The sequence below is a fragment of the Crinia signifera genome, chromosome 1 (assembly GCF_055691185.1).
Source record: "Crinia signifera chromosome 1, ASM5569118v1, whole genome shotgun sequence".
Classification (NCBI taxonomy): Eukaryota; Metazoa; Chordata; class Amphibia; order Anura; family Myobatrachidae; genus Crinia; species Crinia signifera.
In genome coordinates this window covers 374,829,557-374,851,324 of record NC_139217.1, presented here as the reverse complement: position 1 = coordinate 374,851,324, position 21,768 = coordinate 374,829,557, and the positions used below count along the sequence as shown (strand labels likewise).

Sequence of the window (21,768 nt, the reverse complement as noted above, 5' to 3'; positions counted from 1 at the left end):
TTATCTGAATTTTGTGTTATGGATCTGCACAAAAGGGTCTATGTTAGTGAAGTGAAAGAAAAATATATATACAAAAAAAATTTAAATCCGAAAATTGGCATGTGCATATGTATTCACCCCAGTTGCTATGAAGCCCCTCAAAAGTTCTGGTGCAACCAATTACCTTCAGAAGAAATGGTGCGTACACACATTCGATCAGATCGCATCGGGATAGAATCGCACAGCAAGCAACTCGACATGCATGTGATTTGGAGGATATAGTGCAGATCTGCACTATATATTCTTTGCTGCCCTGTCTATCTGGGTTTCGATTTGTGCTGCCACGGGATAGGGATCGCATCAGAATCACAAGGTAAAAAAACCTGTGCGATCTTGACTATATAGTCAAAATCTCATGCTGATTGTACCCGTGTGTACACACCATTACATAATTCGTGAAATGAAGTCCACCTGTGTGCAATCTCATGGTGTGTGCACACGGTGAGATTCCCTTGCTATTCGAGTGCAATGCAATCTTTGCTAACTCTGTACTATTTACATACAATTTATGCAATCTACATTCAATTTGCACAATATAGTCATTGCTGCCCTGTCTATCTGGGTTTCGATTTGTGCTGTCCCAGGAGCACTCATCGGGATGGCAAGGTTACAAACCTTTGCGATCTGCATGTGATCTGCATGAAATCTAATTTCAAATCTCACTGTGTGTACACAGCCAGAGGCGTAACTACTGTAAGGCAACCCCAGCTGCCGCTTGGGGAAGCAAGCCACAGCGGGGTCTATGTGGGTGGCGGCACCCGCTTGAAGAACTGAAATGCTGCTCCCTGGCGATGCCCACTGGCTGAGCACCGGAGGCGAGTCAGCCGCAGCGCGGGTCTAGCCATGGCAGAGACAACAAATCCCCTCACAGAGCTGGGTATTGGCTACTGTGGCCGGGCGGATGGGCATGGTAGGGCTGCGTCGGAGCCAAGGAAGCAAGCTGGGGAAACGCTCATCACATCACATGCTGGGGAAACACTCTGGAGAGGAGGGGGGGGGGGGGCACAAACTTTTTGGCAGGGGGGAGCAAAATTTACAGTTACGCCACTGTGCCCAGCATAAGTGTCACATGATCTGTCAGTATAAACACACCTTTTCCCGAAAGGCCACAGAGGCTGCAACACCACTAAACAAGAGACATCACACCATGAAGACCAAGGAGCTCTCAAACAAGTCAGGGACCAAGTTGTTGAGAAGCAAATAAATATCCCCCATAGCACCACCAAATCCATCATCTTAAAATTGAAAGAATATGATACCAAAAATAACAAACCTGCCAAGTGAGGGCTGCCCACCAAAACTCAGAGACCAAAAGGTAACCCTGAAGGAGCTGCAGAGTTCCATAGCAGAGACTGGTGTATCTGTGCATGGGACCACAATAAGCCGTATACTCCATAGAGCTGGGCTTTATCGAAGAGTGGCCAGAAAAAATGCCATTACTTAGTGTTGGCATGTTTTGAGATTGCCAAAAGGCACGTGGACGACTCCCTAAATGTATGGAGGAAGGTGCTCTGGTCAGATGAGACTAAAATTAAACTTTTGGCTACCAAGGAAAACACTATGTTTGCCGCAAACCCAACACATCCCAAGAACACCATTCCCTCAGTGAAACATGGTGGCAGCAGCATCATGTTGTGGGGATATTTTTCAGCAGCAGGGACTGCTGCTGATTCGAGTCGAGGAAAGATGGATGGTGCTAAATACAGGGATATTCTTGGGCAAAACCTGTTTCAGTCTGCGTGTGATTTGAGACTGGGACGGAGGTTCACCTTCCAGCAGGACAATGACCCGAAGCATACCGCTAAAGCAACACTCGAGTGGTTTAAGGGGAAATGTTTAAATGTGTTGGAATGGCCTAGTCAAAGCCCAGATCTCAATCCAATTGAAATCTGTGGTCAGACTTGAAGATTGCTGTTCACAAGCGGAACCACCTAACATGAAGGAGCTGGAGCAGTTTTTCCTTGAGGAATGGGCAAAAATCCCAGTGGCAAGATGTGGCAAGGGGTGCTAGTCGGGATCCCGACAGTCATTTACCAGATGTCGGGATCCCGACAGTCAGTTACCAGACGTCGGGATCCGACTGTTAAAACACAGACAGCCGGGTTCCCGACGGCCACCGGCTATTCTCCGAATAGAATAGGTGGCGAGCATAGCAAGCCACCGTGCCTGCTGCGTGGCGAGCCTGCAAAGGGCTTTGTTGCACTCACCATGCTGTCTGAGTCCGGCCAGTCGGGATCCCGACGTCGGGCTCCCGAGTGTCGGAACCATATATCACACCCGTGGCAATCTCATAGAGACTTATCCAAAGTGACCTGCAGCTGTAATTGCCACAAAAAGTTGGCTCTACAAAGTACTGACTTTAGGGGGGTGAATAGTTATGCACGCTGAAGTTTTCTGTTATTTTGTCCTATTTGTTGAGTGCTTAACAATATAAAAAAAAATCATCTATAAAGTTGTAGGCATGTTCTATGAATGAAATGACGCAAACCTTCAAACAATCCATTTTCATTCCAGGTTGTTAGACAACAGAACATGAAAAATGCCAAGGGAGTAAATACTTTTGCAAGTACCTAGTAAGAGGATGACGGTGTCCATACTGGGCAGGTTTTTTGTGTGTCCTTAGTGGGTAGGATTACTGTGTGTTTAAATAGGGCTCTCAATGGGTAGGATGGCTATGTGTGTGTGCATAGGTGTCCCAATTAGTAATATGAAAATTTGTACGTGTATATATATATATTTTCCAGGGCGGGGTCACGACGGCGCGCACGTAGAGGAGGTGGCTGAGGCTCCCCTGATGGCGCCACGCTAGATGCGATGCCGCTGATTCCTCCCCTGACTCTACCCTAGTTTACCCCTCTGAGTGTGGTGCAAAACACCCTTGCCTGCTGTTTTATTGATCCCCGACCGGGACCCTCGGAATAGACCGGGTGCCGCTGTTTGTGGAGAGCTCGCGGGGTTGCGAGTTGGTGTGTCCCAGTACCTCCGGCTGAGCGGCGCTGGGAGCCGGTGGAAGGCACGTCACGAGTCCGGGTGACTGCTTCCGCCTAGAGTCTGGCCGGGCGGGGACCTACGGCGCTACACGCTGGCACAGCGGTGGGGGAAGCTTGATGCTGCGCTGCTCTGAAGTCCTGATACAGCTGCACGCTGACCTGACCTGACACGGAGGGGAGCCCAACATCAGATATTACATCCCGCCTGGTAGATCTGCTGATCCACTGAAGCCCTTGTTGAAACTTTGCCCTTGTAACGCGGACCCCGGAGGTGCAATATGAATGTGTGGGTAGAAGTGCATACTGTGTGACTCTGAACTGCTGCACTCCCCAGTCCATTGCAAAGATTTGCCGCAGAGAGAACTACCTGGGTGACCTTCATCTGACTATAGCTCTTCCCTGATGTGTTCCTTGGTCTGGGTAAGTCCACACACACATAAAGGACTATTGGTTGTTTAACTATTGCTGCCTGTGAGTTTCATCAGTCTCAGGGCAGGCAGGATAGAAATTAAGGAGAACTCCCTTTTGAATATTTTATCTTTTTTTTTTTTTTTTTTTTTTTTGGGCACTGCATTCTATAGGATCAGATTTTGGCGGACTGCTATCAACCGGTAACCGGTAACCATTCATCTTTTATACCTAATGAACAGGTGTATGTGTGTGTGGTGAAGAACTTATCTCTGTGGACCCCACCCTGTTTGCTATAGTACCTCACCGACGGCGTTAATTACCCAGAGCTTGAGTTTACGCTGAAAAAGTGCCATAATGGGGAAAACAAGCTAGAGCACAACAGCCTCTAAACTTGAAAAGTTTGCACGCACCCAGCCCAAAAATTCAAATGACTCCCGTGAAACTACTCCCCAGTCCACCCCGGTTAAGGCTGGGAGCACCTCTCAGCTACAGCCGGAGGTGACTCTGCAGCAATTACTTGAAGCGATCAACTCCAGTGAATCTCGGCTCTCTGAGCAACTCAATAAAGTCCAATCTGATATCACGCTGCTGCGTGATGATGCGCAGAAACTCCGCGATAGGGTCTCTGAGGCCGAGGTACGAATCTCCAATGTGGAGGATGCGCTGCGTCCAATACAGGGCCAGGTTAAATCCTTGGCGGGCAAAGTCGCGGCAATGCAGGACAAAATGTCCGATATGGAAGGGCGGCTGCGCCGTAATAACATTCGCTTTGTCGGCTTTGATGAGAAGGTGGAGGCCAACTCCCCTGAGAAATTTATTGAAGAATGGCTGAGGCAATCTCTGGGGAAAGAGGCCCTTTCCCCTTTTTTCTCAATTGAAAGGGCTCATAGGATACCATCCAGAACCCCAATACCTGGTGCCCCTGCACGGACTCTCATTGCCAAGGTACTACACTTTAAAGACCGCGATGACATCCTCCGGCTGGCGAGGTCATCAGGCGGCCTAATGCATAACGGGAAGAAAATTTCCCTTTTCCCGGATCTTCCTTATGCAGTACAAAAAGAACGGGCGGCTTTTAATGGAATCAAAGCGAGATTGAGAGAGCTGAAGATTTCTTACTCAATGCTTTTTCCTTCTAAACTAAGGATTGTCCATCAAAACGACACTTTGTTTTTTTCTTCTCCTTCTGACGCAGCCGGCTGGCTGGATAAGTCTTACCCATCGGCCAGACAATTATCAACCTGAAGCTTGCAGGCCCAGATCCTGTGATTCTGATATCTACCAGCAGTTCTTTCCTTTTTTTTTTTTTTTTTTAGGATCTTCCAACAAAATGACATTATGTACTCTTTTTTTCCCTTTAATGCAGCTTTCGGGCTGGTCAAGTATTATCTGTCTACTAGACAATTATCAAATGATAGCTTGCGGCCAGGATATAGTAGACACTGGCATACAATTGTAGTTTTTTTATGTTTTTGTTGTGTTTTTTCTCTCTTGGTTTGCCTTTTTTTTTTTTTTTTCTTCTTTCTCTCCTGTAATTTATGACGGTCATTTAATGTTCATCTTGTTTAAAAATGCTGGTCAACACTTGTATTAGTGGCTTTACGGGTCTATCAGAGGGGGATTGGGGGGGGTCTCGGGGTAGGGTTGTTTATTGATGATGTACTAGCGTGGGGCCAAAGGGGGGGGATCGGCCAGCCGTAGGGGTGTGTGACCAACAAGTAATAAGCCCTTGGGCGATTTTGTTTGGGTTAGGTGGGCGGTGGTGGGGGGGAGATACAGGTATGCCGCTGGGTATCGGTCATACAGGGAGGGGGGTGGCTGGTTGGGTTATGTTATATGTGGTGTGTTTTTGTCCTAACTGCATGCAATTATATCTGTTAGTGAAAACTGGGTTACGCATCCTATACACCCTCGGCCTTGGTGCCTGTGGAAATGGTCCTGGGGAACAATGCTGTCTTATCTCTTTAATAAGGTATGATTCGCATATTGACCTGGAATGTGCGCGGGTTAAACGATAGGGTGAAGAGATCCTTGGTGCTGAAACAGTGCAAGACCCTTGAGGCCGATATTATTTGTCTCCAAGAGACGCATATGTTTGGTAACAGAATTCAAGCACTGTCTAGACCTTGGATAGGTTCCTCCTATCATTCGGTATTCTCCTCCTCTTCTAGGGGGGTTTCGATTCTCATTAGAAAGAATATTGTGTTTGATCTTTTAGAATATAAAATCGACAATAGGGGGCGATTTGTGTTCCTGGATGGGAAGATAAATGCCATCCGCTATTGTATAATGGCTGTATATATTCCACCCCCCTTTTCTTTTGAGGTGCTTAGGATGGCGATAGAGTTTGCATCTGCCCGACCGGACAGTTATATAATCTGTTTGGGGGACTTTAATTCGGTAATGAAGCCGACTATTGATAGATGGAATAACCGGGGAGACATACCCGTTGGGCACAGCAGCTTAGCGGAATTTATTGAAGCTATCGGTTGGAGGGATGTATGGAGAGAGCGACATCCTAATACAAAACAATACTCGTACTATTCCCAGACGTATGGTTCTTTCTCGCGTATTGATTTGATCCTTGCCTCTAGGAACTTGCTGCAAAATGTATCTAACATCGAGTATAAGTCCCGCGGGATTTCAGATCACTCCCCGGTGGTTATGCAAGTATCCACCGAAATCCAGGAGGGCTATAAATATTGGAGACTCCATCCTTCCTGGCTCCCTCAGTTTAGTAATAAAGAGATCGGGAGTGAGGTGATTGACGAGTTTTTCAGAGTCAATTTAGATACTGCTAGCCCGCTCACGGTATGGGATACGTTTAAGGCAGTCCTGAGAGGCAATATGATCAAAAAAATTTCAGCACTTAAACGAGAAACTAGAGAGACCGTTGCGACACTCGAGGATAAATTACGTAAAAGTGAACAGAAATATATAGCCGAGAAAACCGAGTCAGCTAAAACTGAGTGGATGGTGGCTAAGAAACAATGGGTTGAGCACCTCCAGATCGCGGTTAATCAGCGACTAGTGGAGCAAACACATAAATTTTATTATAATATTGATAAAACTGGTAGATACCTGGCATACCTCTCAAATGTTGAGAGACCCTCTAATACAATTGCGGGGATCTGTTTGGACACGGGGGCGGTATGCACTAAGTCAGGGGAGATTGCTGAGATCTTTCGGTCTCACTTCAGCAAGGTATATCTATCTAACTTGGACCAAGGATCAGACGATATTGCTAAATATCTAAGCAATATTGATCTTCCAAAACTCTCCTCGGATGATAGAGATTTGTTGGATGCCCCCTTCTCTATTCAAGAAGTAGAGGAAGTTATTAAAGGTCTTCCATCAAACAAAGCTCCAGGGATAGATGGCTACCCGAGTGAGGTCTATAAACAAACAATGTCATCTGTTGCCCCTAGACTTTTAAATTTATTTCAGGAGATGGAGATTGCTGGACACCTCCCGAGTTCAATGACGGAGGCCGTCATTTCGGTTATTCCGAAGACGGGCAAGGATCCGGCGCAGGTGGACTCCTACCGGCCTATTTCCCTCATTACAGTCGATGCGAAAATTTATGCAAAAATTCTTTCAAATCGGCTGAATAGGGTTATTAGCAAAATCATACACCCGGACCAGACCGGTTTTATGTGTGGTAGATCTACCTCAATTAATATTCGTAGGCTTTTTACATACCTTCAATTGGCCGAAGCAGAGGATAAGGAAGTGGCGATTGCATCACTCGATGCCAATAAAGCCTTTGACATGGTCGAATGGTTATACCTCCGCCTAGTGATGGTGGCTTTCGGCTTCGGCCTCAAATTTATTGATAGGGTATTTCTGCTATACAAGTCTCCTCTCGCCAGGATCCTTGTAAATGGTTATGTCTCTGAATCCTTCCCATTGCTTCGGGGCACTAGACAGGGTTGTCCACTGTCTCCGCTTCTGTTTGCGGTGGCAGTCGAACCTATTGCTTGTAAGCTTAGGTCGATTCTGGGTGGGTCTGGTCAGGGCCAGGATTTTATTTCATTATACGCTGATGATCTACTGATTGGCATGCATGACTATAAGATTTTTCTTCCATTAGTGATCGATAGCTTAAAGGAATTCGGAAAATACTCTGGATTAACCATTAATTATAATAAGTCACACTTACTGATTACCACTGATAATGGGTTAAATGGCCAGTCTAGAATCCTTGGTTTACCAGTAGTAGACAGGTTTAAGTACCTGGGTATAGTCGGGTCTAAAAAATCTTTAGATTTTATCCCTGATAACCTGGGCCCTGTTATCATAGACCTGAAAAAAAAATGTAAAAATTGGCAAAGGCTACCTTTGACTGTAATTGGACGGGTTAATTTGATTAAGATGTCGCTCCTCCCTAAGTTACTTTATATCTTGCTACAATCCCCTATTTTCATCCGTGATGCTTCTTTTGCCCAAATTAATTCCGTATTATCTTCTTTTATTTGGAGGAACAAATCCCCTAGAATTAAAATGGCGTCACTCACTAGGGACCGTAAAAGTGGGGGGGTTGCTATGCCCAATTTTAAACTATATTATTATGCAGCGCAATTGACACATCTGGTGAGCTGGGTAAGAGAGGATGTGTGCTCGGCTGAACTCACTAACTTTATTCAAAAGGCGACAGCAATTCAGTCTCCGTTGCAGGCCCTTCTCGCTCCTTATAAACGTAATGTCGGACCTCCCCTGCTTAGGCAAGCCAGGGCCATCTGGTCTTGGGTTTGTAAGCGGATGAACTATGTAGACTTAGATCCAGATATACACATATTTTCCCTTCCCCAAATAGCAAGTATTAAAAATCAGCTCGGGGTTTTAGTATGGGAACAATATGGTGCAACCCTGATTAGCCAGTTTTTTTCAGACAATATTCTTAAGTCCTTTTCTCAACTCCAGGCTGAATTTAGGTTACCACAACAGCTGTTTTACAGATACCTACAACTCAGGAGTGCCTTAACTCAGCATAATAGGGTAAAAGTCTTTTGTATTAAAGACACCCCTATTAAAACTTTTTTAATTAATCTAGGCGCGACAAAACATCTTTCCAAGTGTTACAGATATTTGTTGAGCAACATGCAAACGGATGACTTAAAGGGTTTGTACGCGAAATGGTCCCAAGATATTCCCCAGTTGACGCCAGAAACCTGGTCAGTAGCTCTTGCTTTTCCAGGTCAGGCTACATACTCAGCTAGAATCCAGCAAATCCAGTTAAACATTCTATATCGGACCTACTATACCCCGGACAGGATCAGTAGATTCTCTTGTAATATGAACAATAAATGCCCAAAATGTAATCAGCAGGGCTGTAATTTTTGGCACCTAATTTGGGAATGTGCTACTGTGCAATTATTCTGGAGCGAGGTTGGGAGGGTCCTCACTACATTGGGGATTCCCAGCCACTTAGTTCAACCTTTATCGATTATTTTGGGGGTCTGGCCTTCTTCCCTCAGGTCCTTGTCGCTTTTGAAATTGGCACTGAATCTGAGTGCTATAGCCAAGGTAGTGGTAGCTCGGTCTTGGATGTCCCAACAAGGTCCAAGAGCACTAGATTGGTATAACCTAGTGAATGTTACCATGGAGCATGAACGGAACATGTTCCTATCAAGAAATGCAATTCACAAATTCTTGGGCATTTGGGGGAAATGGTACTTTTCTGATTATAACAAAAATTGTAATTGAGCGGTTTTTTTTTTTTTTTTTGTTTCTTTTCTCCCGCTTTTCATCACAAGTATGCACTTTGGCACTTTAAAGAATTTTGTGCACTTAATGTAAACGATATTCGTTAGCGCTCTAATGTATTATTAAGGTTTTTAACACTATTGTATGACACAGATAGCGAAACATATTCCTGATCCTCTTGGTAGATAGGGCGTGTTCTTTATAACACTTCCTCTATCTCCCTCTCTTTTTTATTTTTGAGTATACTGTGCACCATTGTGTTTCTTTAGAAGAATTGCTGCATAATCGCTGCGCCATCGTACCTTAACCACTACTTGGCTGCTATGAACTGGCAGGGGCATAGAAATGTTTTTTTTTTTTTTTTTCTCTTTTTTTAGCTGTGGGAAGCTGTGTGAACGATTATAGTGAGTGGGGGGTTAAAGTGGGCCGGGTGGGTAAGTAAAGGACTGCTAAAAGATTTCTAATAGTTATTGCATGCAATGTCTTCCTTTTTATGTTGTTTGTTGTATGTTTTACTATGTTTTTGTAATTTTCATTGTGAAAAATCAATAAAGATGAATTTAAAAAAAAAAAATATATATATATATTTTCCTAGGGAGTATGGTGGCTGTGTGTGTAATATATATATATATATATATATATATATATATATATATATATATATATATATATATATATATCCGTAACGGATAGCTGTGTGTGTGTGTGTGTGTGTGTGAATCCTTAATTGGGGCTAGGATGCCTGTGTGTGTTGTGTGTCTTTACCTATTGGGTAGGATGGCTGTGCGTGTATAAATGTATTCCTAGTGGATAGAATGGCTGTACGTGTATATGTGTGCCTAGTGGGTAGGATGGCTGCGTGTGTATAAATGTATCCCTAGTGGATAGAATGGCTGTACGTGTATATGTGTGCCTCTAGTGGGTAGGATGGCTGTGCATGTATACAGATGGAGCGCTTCTTAGCCAGTGCCTGGGCTCGCCAGATTGCCCCTGCTGACGAGATGGTGCTCCATCTGACAGGGACACGTGAGCACATGCGTCCCAGTTACCAGGTGGCGAGGGGTGCAAACCCTGCCCGTCTCTGCTTCAGGGAGACGGGCAAGTTTAGGTGGGGGGGGGGGGGGGGGGGCGTGCGTATGTGTGTATATGTGTGCCAAAAATCCACCGATCATTTATAGTAATAGTTTAATATAGATTATAATATTCCCATTTTCGTAAAAATAATTACCATGTCAGACATGTCATCCAGAGTTCGTCCCTTCATTTCATCCACTTCACTTTTTTTGACAGAGACTCTCTCCAACTCCTCCTGGGTATCACTGTAACCAGATATCCCCCTTTTCTGCTCTATGGATTGCTTTAAAAAACACAACAATAAGAAAGTGAACAAGCAGCAAGGACAAGGTATTGCACATTATAATTCCGCTTTTAAAAAAGGAGGAATTGGGTAAAATTCATATACAAGAAATGATGGGACTCAATCGTGGAGGAGACACTGTCAATTATGGGGTTATGGAAGTGCCCACCCTGAAAACTACTATGTGCCAAGGAACGAGGCATTCTGCTTCCTACACTGCACAATAAGTACCAGCACATGTCCCTCTGCGCCACAGACTGCCCACTTTATAAAACAAAAACATCCTGGTCTTGTAGATGAAGACTGAAAACAATAAATAAAAAAAAAAAAGTTCTAATTGCATACTGTAATAAAATGTTTGTAAATAAATAACACATCATTTTAACAAAAGCATGTAATGATATATTAGCAAAGAAAAATAATATTGATATTGAAAGAAGCTTTAGCAGAATGAAATCTATATACAAACGGTGAGTTATATGTGTGCACATTTGCTTAACACATCATCAGTGAAATCTTAAGGTGCATGCTTGGTAAAGGAGCGCAGCTCTACAGTCATATTCAATTTGGATGCATAGACCCTTATGATGAATGTGCTAGAACTGGGATGGGATGGGAAGAGGTATTCTCATGTAATCAGGCTGGCGAGGATGGGTTCACACAATTGTTGCCCATGCAGATCAGCATGTCAGTGCATACGCTACACAAGAAGAGGCAGTTACATCTCCAGAGATCTGCATATGTAATGCACTTTTCTTTTGAGCAATATACACCTTTATGTGCAAGCTAATATAGTGTATAGTATTTAAGAGCATTACCAGGGGCGTTTTAAGAGAGGAGGAGGCCTGTGTGGGTCTGAGCAGTAGAGCGCTCAGACACGTCTGCATAGAGCTTCAGAAAAATGGTGTAGCAGGCAGCCATTATTCCAGGGATTTCACCAGCGGCTACAGCTGGTGTCACGGGACTCCAGAGGTTACGTTTCCAAAAGGTATCGATTGCAGTGTGGGCCCCTGGGATTCAGGGCCCATGTGCACCACGCACACTGCACCCATTCTAAATATGCCCATTACTGACAAGGCCTGCAGACAGGCTCTTGGCCTGCATTTGTTAAGGCTGCAGTTTTAGGATCTAATATCAAGCATGCAGTTAGAACCGGCGTTTGAACTGGATTTGGACTTTGTACGGATATAAAATTAAACAATTGTAACAAACACTGCAGTTTAAAATCATTATGTGGCCTCTCCTCACCTCTGCCATAAGAATACCAACCCCAGGCCTACTGCCACCCAGGTGAGATCATCGGGACTGCCGCTGTGCCTAGCCCTCAAGGTGAGCACGGATTTGTAGGGGGAAAACACCAAGCCAGGGGGGTTATTCAAACCTGATCGCTACTCTGCGAGATTGCAGAGTCCTGTGTTCAGAGAGCCGCCGCCCTTACAGAGTGAAAACCCGCCTTGTACAAAGCTTCCAATGGTGGTTAGCTTCAAATCTATTTGCAATGCACTCTCCATCGGATGATGTTCCCAGGGTGTGTAGTCTGTGCGTACCCCAGAACCTATTCTGCCTGTGTGATAGAAACAGGCTGATCAAATGGCCTGCGATCAGAAATGATGCTGGATTTATTGCAGAATGGTGTCGCGCATGCGCTTTATGATCTGTACACATGCGCAGTCTATCGATAATTATATGTCTTGCGAAATCACAAGGCTGCAATCAGGTCTGAATAACCCCCCAGGTTCAGCAGGGACACTTAAATTGGACATTAGTGCCCTCCTCACATTCTTGTGCCCACCTGTAATGCTCCCAATCTTATGCATTGCCTCACCTGGTACCCTGTGGAGGGTAGAATACACAACCCCTAGAAGTTATTGCCCAAAATGCCTACACTTCCCATGCACTATGCCTACTGTGCGCTCCAGGTTTTTTAGGTCTGTGTGGCTTATCTATTGCTGCATTACTTAAATATTCTGTATTATGTGCATTGTTTTTGATATCTGTAAAGCACCTCAAGTCCTGTTGGAGAAAAGTATTATTATTAATCATTTCCAACTCTGCACCAACCCCAGTATACTTATGCACATGAAGCAAATGTATATGTATTATATAGACGTGGTAATGCAAAATACAGAGCTTAGTTAGCAAGCATGTCATTTTACCAGATGGCAGTATGGGAATTCCATGGACTGCAGTACAGTATGTGAAGCTATGTTTTGAGTGATGTACCAATTATTTATTCTCTTTAACATATTCCAGAATATTTCTCACAGTGTTAAGTCACTAATCTTGGTGCATAGTAATTACTATAAGAATTTGAAAATGTGAAGTTGCCTCTGGCTTTAACATTCAAAGCTATTTATTAAATGCTAAAGTCTTTTAAAAACATCAGTGTAAACATGCCCATGAATGTAGGTCCTCAGATATATTTGTACTATGCAAGGAAGCCTGTCTGTCTATGGAGGCCATTTACAAATAAAAATGTTTCGCAGCACTGTACAGACACCCAACAGCCTGTAAGCCGCCGGGACCTTCCCGTCGGCAGGGACGCATGCGATCCGTTGTGATGGATCGCATGCGTCCCTGCTTCCCGCCCACCTCGCCGCCAGGAGGGAGGTCCCAGAATGAAAAAACAAAGGGATTTCTGAGCGCAGATTGTGAGATTGTGCACTGCAGCTGTCTCAATTTGTTACCATATAGGCATATAGATATTGTTTTATACCATCATTAATGTAATGTGATTTTAACCATAGTATATATTATGTATGTGTATATAAAAATAGGAATAGCTTAATAATTAGGACATCAGAGTTTAGACATCGTAGTATAGCTTTTGGGTTTACTAAATAATATGAATGACCACTTTGTAACATATCAAATGCAACTGAATTCATTTAGGAGACAAAATGTCTAAGGCATACTATTAAGCAGATATAGTGTTGTTACCCTCCCCAGATATATCTATATTTATTAATTAAGCAATGTATACACTATGGGCCAGACTCCAGCCATCTGGTTTCCTTTCTGGAGAATGTAGCTGCTAGTACATCATCCAAGTTACTTTGCAGGACAGACAGGACACTATTGTGTATTTTGACAACAGGAGTGTAAAATAGATTGATGCACAGGGAGAGACCAGAAACAGGAGATCTCGCAATGGAGATTACCACTAGCGTCCAGACAAGCAGGAGACCCTGTCACCATTAGCATCCATAAATTCAATAACGTCATGAGAACAGGGAACTTCAACCCATGTATTTGTGATATAAGGAGAGAGATAGAGTAGACATTCACTCACATTCGCACACAGACACACACGGACAGTCAGCAAGAAACCCATTCAGTGAGTCAGGAGGAGAGATGTGAGCCACGAGCAGGAGAGAGGAACTGAACCTAGAAGCGATGGGCTGGAGTGAGTGAGTAATCATGGTAGATATAAATGTTCAGTTGTTGATAAAGTTATGGAATACTGAAGTCTACAATTTATGTTAGTTTTATAGCAGTCTTAAGTCTGTCAATTGTTTAATGTTGTTTTAGGTAATATAAGCAAGGAGGCGTATATAAATATATATAATAGCATATACATAAATTACTGTGTTAATGTATTCTGTAATGGTTTGTTTTGCCTATAAATAAAATCCTCCAATTGGAGCTAAAATTACAAGTCTCGAACTCTCATATTTGGGGAATCAAATTATGACAAGTACTCTGCATATTGTATTGTAAAGTCTATTAGAATATAATTGCAGATGTTAAAGATATATGATCCCTAAAATAAACTCTACAATGGCGACCGCAGCAGGACTTGTACATTTTGGTATCTGATTGTATGATTATAATATTTATAAGGAGTAGCAGATGCGTGAAGCTGGCTACCTAACCTACAGAATCACAGTGAGGATGTATCTAGGAAAACGTAATACTATTGTGTATTTTTATCTTGCATTGTTTGTAGACCTAGAATAACGTATTGGTGAAACAGAACTGATATTCCATTGTTACCATTATCTGGGAGTGCACGCTTAGATATTGATAATATGGACTCATTCAGAAACATTTTTAACTAATACTATATTTACTAGGCTCAGCACAAGGGTTGGTTAGCCTGCTGACACATTGCAAGATCACAGTGGGGTATGTTACTAATAGGCACTTGATAATGGTAAAGGCCTAGAATAAAATAGAATGGAAATGAGCATTTCCAAATAAATGATAATTAGTACCAGATATTAGAGTTAACTTTGAGAATCCGGACACTCTCATTGGGAGGATATCTTGTGTACAAAAGTATAAATACAGCATTGTAAAATAAGTGCAATGTTGAAAATGCAAAGAGTTGCTGTAACATTTAGGAAAATGCACAGAGCAGCGACTTTAGAAGTTAAGCAGGAATGTAAAGAGAAATCAGGTTCACGTCTTAAGAGCGCATGCCTGAAAATGAATGCAAAGGTGCATTCCTTCTTAAAATCCCTAAAGGTTAAGAAGTGTACTCAGAAGAAGTCTGAGACAAAAGTAAATTTTCTGGCAGATTGTGAACAAACTGCCCAGATCTCTCATGAAGGGATCACAGAAGCACCCAGCAAAGGTGTTAGGAGCAGGGATGAGACCACAGAGGGGCTCATTCACAAACAGACTACAAAGTTTGAAATGGTCACAGATGCTAATCAGGGCTCTGTAATAGAGAGAGAACATAATACTGTGTACGATGTACCTATACTCAAAGCGCACATTACTGCAAATAAGGCAGGAGCAATGAGAGATATCCCCTGCACTGTTTTGATTAAGGGGGGAGATCAGTACATTAAGAAGGAGAATGATTCTGCAGAATCCACTCTCATAGCCCCCATTGTGACAAAGAAACTTGTGTTGCCCTCAGGGAAAGGGGAACAGACAATAGCCTTGTGTACACACACTCCAATTGTAGGTAAAGTTGTCACAGAATTAAATGAGCAAATGTATTCAGCCACAAATATGTCTGAGCTGAGCAATGGCATGAATTTGAGCATGCATGATCACACAAAAGGTTCCACCATCTCTGTAACCCCCACACAGCAGTTAGAGACAACTAGTGGTGGGGCAAATGTCCACAGTCTCTTAGAGAGACCACATGCAGAGTGTCAATCTGTGAACACCACACAGAAGTACAGGAATGCTAAAAAGCATCACCAGGATGAGAATGTTTATATGTCCTGGAGTCCTAACCATTTTATTTTAGGTTTGGTCAAACATGAAGCCCCCGAGTCATACCAAGCATATTTAACCAGTTTTTCGCCACACAAGTATATTTTTCAGAAGCTCCAAGTTTCCAGACTGAAGAAACTCGCAGGACCACCAAAAGCAAATCGAGAAAAGATGCATCCTGGCAATGACAACAGGGAGTATTGTTCATTTACTTTATAGATTAAATCTGGTTATTGGGTGGTGTAAGGAACTGACACATGTTTAAATGGATACAAGATCCAGATTCAATGTAACCTGCATCATACCTGCAGCAAAGTTTATGTTGTCAGTGACATATACTATTACATAGAGGAGAGAAATGGTACAAACCAGAAAACATGGCCAGCAATGTTGGACCAGCAGATAGCACAATGCAATGTCACACCAGTATGTAAATAGCATAGTAATTGTATTTCTTTTTGTTTCAATTTTAGTCCTGCACAGCAGCCTTATTACTGATGGACGAAAGTTTTAAAGAAAGCCCCAAGTCGCAATAACAACCTCTACTAAACCTTTTATTGCTGCAATTATGCAAAGAGCCAGTACCTTGCACAGCTTGTGTTTGTCATCTAAAGAGAATCCAAAAACTGTCACATGGACAAAAATCAAAGGACTTTTTTTTAGTTTATTTTTCTTTCTTCAGTCCTTCAGAGAAGGAAAAGGTTTAAATACAGCAACTACTATTTGTTTTCTGGACACATGGACAAAATCCCCTTTTCTCTTCTTCAGGAGAAGTTCATTAACCCCCTCACTACAGCAATCATTGTTTGTTTGTTTGTCAGGACACTGTGACACATGGACATTCCATTTACAGTGTGCTTTATTCTAACCACCAAGCATGCAGAATCCTTTTGTACATACATTTTTAATTGCCGATCAATTCACACATATGATCTTCATTCTTATGTAATTGTATATACCTTGTAAATATTTGTTTTCTTTTTCTTCTTATTTTTCTTATGAGTATATGCTGATTATATATACGCTTCCTTCTTAAAAAGCTTCAAACTAATTTAAATATCAGACAAAGAATGGTATGCCTTACATCAAATTGCAAAAGAGAAACGTTTTGTTAGTTGTTGAGATAGACCATTCTCTTAATACAGACTCAACCAAGTCTAAGAGAATGAATAATAGCATAGATGGAATATTGTAGTTATTGTATATGCACATGGCTGCATATCACACACACTGGATGGAATTCGATATAGACAAACCCATTCTTAACAGATATTTTATATTTGTTTGAAGCAAAATCATAGTCATTTGTTGTATTGATAGGATGTTTTCATAGATACGTTAAATCAAAATATGTATTGATAGGATGTTGTCATAGGTATGTCAAATCAAAATATTATTGTTAGTTATTGGATTTAGTTGGTGAAGGGTTATTTTAGTTTAAGATAAGATAGCATATAGGAAGGTAGGTAAGAGATCAGAGACTGAATGGTAAATTATTATTCAGTGAGGAAATTTAGTATAAATGGAGTGGATCCTTTAGAATCTACCCCAGACATTTACCTGCCAATGCCTGAAGATAAATGTTCTTACCAACCAGTAAAGCAAAAATACTTGGTTAAAGTTTCAACTGCTGTATTCAACATCACAAACTGTTTTGTTCAACACAACGAGGTTGGGGTTAAAGAGAGACATGGACACTTATCATGATTGCAGCGCGATAATCTTAAAGGACGCACAAGGACACTTGTCATGATCACAGCGATAATCGTAAAGGACATACAAAGCAAACTCGCTAAGGACTGCATCAATGAGGCTTATCAAAGGCCCTGTGTTTTTCAAAACTGTGGTGAAGAAATTTATCAAGACCACAGCACTCCAAGGGCCACACACATTCCCTCTATACATGTAAAGCAACATGTCAAGCAAGTCAACAGCCTCGAAGAAGAATTCTACTTCTACGTCCACCATACTGCAAATGTAAAGTGTCTCCAAGAACTGCAACCCACACAAGTGACAGCCCTCAGCCAGGAAATCACTGTGAGCAACAGTACAAGGAAAGTGTCCTCACTCATCGACCAAACAAGATCGACAAGGCAAGCTGTGGCGTGGCATATAACTGTCTGTAGCAATGAAAATATTTTCCTCATGAATACTGAATATAAATAACCTCTGTCCCTGGTCAAATTTAGTTATTATAGGGTAAAATAGGTTAATTAAATGAAGGATATTTTATACCAATGGTTAATGTCTACGTTTAGAATAGTTTGAAGAATAAATGTTTAGAAATGTATATGAAACAATTTTGGTAATTTACTGTGTGACCAATCAAAATAATTTCTCATGGTCACAAGCGGGGGACACTGTTACCATATAGGCATATAGATATTGTTTTATACCATCATTAATGTAATGTGATTTTAACCATAGTATATATTATGTATGTGTATATAAAAATAGGAATAGCTTAATAATTAGGACATCAGAGTTTAGACATCGTAGTATAGCTTTTGGGTTTACTAAATAATATGAATGACCACTTTGTAACATATCAAATGCAACTGAATTCATTTAGGAGACAAAATGTCTAAGGCATACTATTAAGCAGATATAGTGTTGTTACCCTCCCCAGATATATCTATATTTATTAATTAAGCAATGTATACACTATGGGCCAGACTCCAGCCATCTGGTTTCCTTTCTGGAGAATGTAGCTGCTAGTACATCATCCAAGTTACTTTGCAGGACAGACAGGACACTATTGTGTATTTTGACAACAGGAGTGTAAAATAGATTGATGCACAGGGAGAGACCAGAAACAGGAGATCTCGCAATGGAGATTACCACTAGCGTCCAGACAAGCAGGAGACCCTGTCACCATTAGCATCCATAAATTCAATAACGTCATGAGAACAGGGAACTTCAACCCATGTATTTGTGATATAAGGAGAGAGATAGAGTAGACATTCACTCACATTCGCACACAGACACACACGGACAGTCAGCAAGAAACCCATTCAGTGAGTCAGGAGGAGAGATGTGAGCCACGAGCAGGAGAGAGGAACGGAACCTAGAAGCGATGGGCTGGAGTGAGTGAGTAATCATGGTAGATATAAATGTTCAGTTGTTGATAAAGTTATGGAATACTGAAGTCTACAATTTATGTTAGTTTTATAGCAGTCTTAAGTCTGTCAATTGTTTAATGTTGTTTTAGGTAATATAAGCAAGGAGGCGTATATAAATATATATAATAGCATATACATAAATTACTGTGTTAATGTATTCTGTAATGGTTTGTTTTGCCTATAAATAAAATCCTCCAATTGGAGCTAAAATTACAAGTCTCGAACTCTCATATTTGGGGAATCAAATTATGACAAGTACTCTGCATATTGTATTGTAAAGTCTATTAGAATATAATTGCAGATGTTAAAGATATATGATCCCTAAAATAAACTCTACAAATTAAGGGGGATACCAGACCCCTTTCTATGGACAAGCAAAGAAAAAAAGGAGATGGAGGCAGCGCTGTGCAAAATCAAAAACACTTATTTATTAAAAAGAGATATGTAATAACACTTTAAAATTGTTATAGAACTATATATGAACAATTTTTAGCAGCCATAATAATTCCTACAGCATAATATACATATAGCCCCCATATATCAGAGTTAGTAAGCAAATGGTTAATTGCATTCATTCACGGATTTTATAGGAGGTTGCCTTCTTCTGTGATCACTTTATATGGGTTAGTACGTTAATATTATCTCAGTCCAGTCCCACCTATGTGCACAAGGTTTTTAGGGTTTGTATACTTACAGTTTTCCAGCTGCTGGATAGGGCAAGTGGCTCCCAGACCTCGGTGTCACACTCCGACCATTGGTACTTTCCAGATGATTTTGGTCATATCAAAGGTTCTTCACCGGATCTGTATATATGGCTGCCAAACAAAGTCCCCGCTCTCCTCTACGCGTTTCTCCTCCTAAACAAATCTCAGCGGCTTCCTCAGGAGGACCAAATCGGACCAAATCGCCTCAGTGTATGGGCACCTTTACTTTAAGAAGCCTAAGCTCCTCTGCTCTGCAACATCCAGGAGGGAGTACAACAGTGCCCGGATTGGAGAAGCATTTACCCAGTGAAACGTTACATTAAAACAACCAATAAGGAAAAAATGATCCAGAACTAAAAATCCAGCATGACTGGAGTGTGAGGGAAGGAACACATTACCACCCAACTTGCTTAACAGAAAATAATGAATTGGTTAGTGACCAAATTTTTTTTCTGGCAGCAAGGCTGAAGAACGCTGGACTATAGGACCCCAATAGGGGAGGGAATGCTCAGGTTGCCTGACCAGATAATTGTTTGCCCAAAGTGCGCATTGCCAGAAGCAAAAACAAGAAAGTTGTAAAAACTGGCAGATGCATGGACAGAGGACCAGATATATGCACAACAGGCCTGTTCTACCAAAGCCCTTGTCGCACTGCCCATGAGGTCATCATTGCCCTAGTGCAGTGGTTCCCAAACTGTGTGCCGTGGCTCCCTGGGGTGCCTCGGGACACATGCAGGGGTGCCCTCGGTTGATGGTCCAGGATCAACTCAAATTATTAATGGTTAATTATTTATGAGCAAAACCAGTGCTGGTGGCTGCCAATCATAAAATGTGTACAAACAGAAGCAAGTCCTCCCTTTACTACATAACTGACCTTAAGAATCGTATATAAACCCAATCTAATTAATTTTTGGGGTGCCCAGGGGTGCCGTGAACAAATTCTGATACTCTAGGATGCCGTGATTCAAAAAAGATTGGGAACCCCTGCCCTAGTGGAAAGCACTGTCACCCAGTCTGGTGTCGGTTGCCCTCCACTAGTATGGGCTTGAGCGATGACCGAGTGTATCCAACATGCAATAATCTGCTTTGCAGCCAGTCAACCTTGTTTATGTGCATCATAGGGACCAACCTCCCCCCCGATAAGGGATCTGTTCTCATCCAGGGTAAGGAATCATGCTGAGAAGATCGTGAAGGAAAAGCTGCATCCCGGTCACAACCTGTTCAACATCCTACCATCCGGAAGACAGTTCAGGTCTGTCCCCGCCAAAATATCCAGATCCGCAAAAAGCTTATTTCCGCTAGCAGTCCATCACCTGAACAAGCCAATCAAAGCGAATGCAAGCCCAATATACACAGCCAAACAATGTGACCCTACTTGGCGACCTATCCACCATAGTCGTAGCTAGAAATGGAATGCATGTAATGTCTTAATGTAATGTATGTAATGTCTCCCCCCTCCCTTACCCCTGTTTGATGCTGCACTGTAATCCAAAAAAAATTCCTAGTGTGCGCAAGCATACATGGTCAATAAAGTTGATTCTATTCTATTCTATAATGAGCAAGCAGAAAATGAGGCACAGATAGAAGTCCTGTCCAATTAAATCCATAGAGCTCGGACTACATCTAGCTGAGCCAGATTATCCCGGTCCCAGGAAGTCATAGAAGGAGGAAAAGTCAGAAAAACTATTTGTTTAAGTGGAAAGCTGGAATGAAGGAATCACTGAGAACCACTCAATTGTCATAAAATACAAAGGCCCAACTCAAAACCCACCAAGCTGAGGCAATAGCCATTAGCAAGACCGGCTTTCAAGTAGCAAACTGAAAGTCAATTAATCAAAATGCTCAATGAGAGTAGAAGAGAAACCAAATGCCACTGGAAATAAAATGACCAAGCCGAAATCTGTATGTTAAAAGAACAAAGCTTTAAACCGGCCCCCAAACCCTCTTAAAGGAAGTCCTAGAAACAAGAGAGGCGAAACGTGGAGGAATGAACCAACAAGATAGATATTTCATACTCTGTGGTAATTTTGTGAGGAAACCTGGGTCCAGGCCCGCAAACATTGGGGAGTACACAGAGAGAAAAAAACCTTTAGCCTTCAAAAGCCAGGCTGCTATGGCAACTGAGGAAAGCACTTGTGTAGAAATGGACCTTGTTACAACAAGTCTGGTCATAGTACAAATTGCCAGTTGGGACCTATCAACATCTTGAGAATGGTGGCCTATTTCAACCTGTGCAGCTAATCTGTAGTCAATACGATTACCAA

At 42.2% G+C, this 21,768-nt stretch overlaps 1 protein-coding gene across 1 annotated transcript in view; it reads right to left on the bottom strand.

Moving 5' to 3' along the window:
* Positions 1-21,768, bottom strand: part of IFT81 (intraflagellar transport 81) — a 121,765-nt gene that overhangs the window by 44,937 nt on the left and 55,060 nt on the right. Inside the window, exon 13 of the mRNA XM_083151380.1 lies at positions 10,375-10,503. Within this exon, the coding sequence (XP_083007506.1) occupies positions 10,375-10,503 (129 nt within the window). The remainder of the gene's footprint in view (positions 1-10,374; positions 10,504-21,768) is intronic.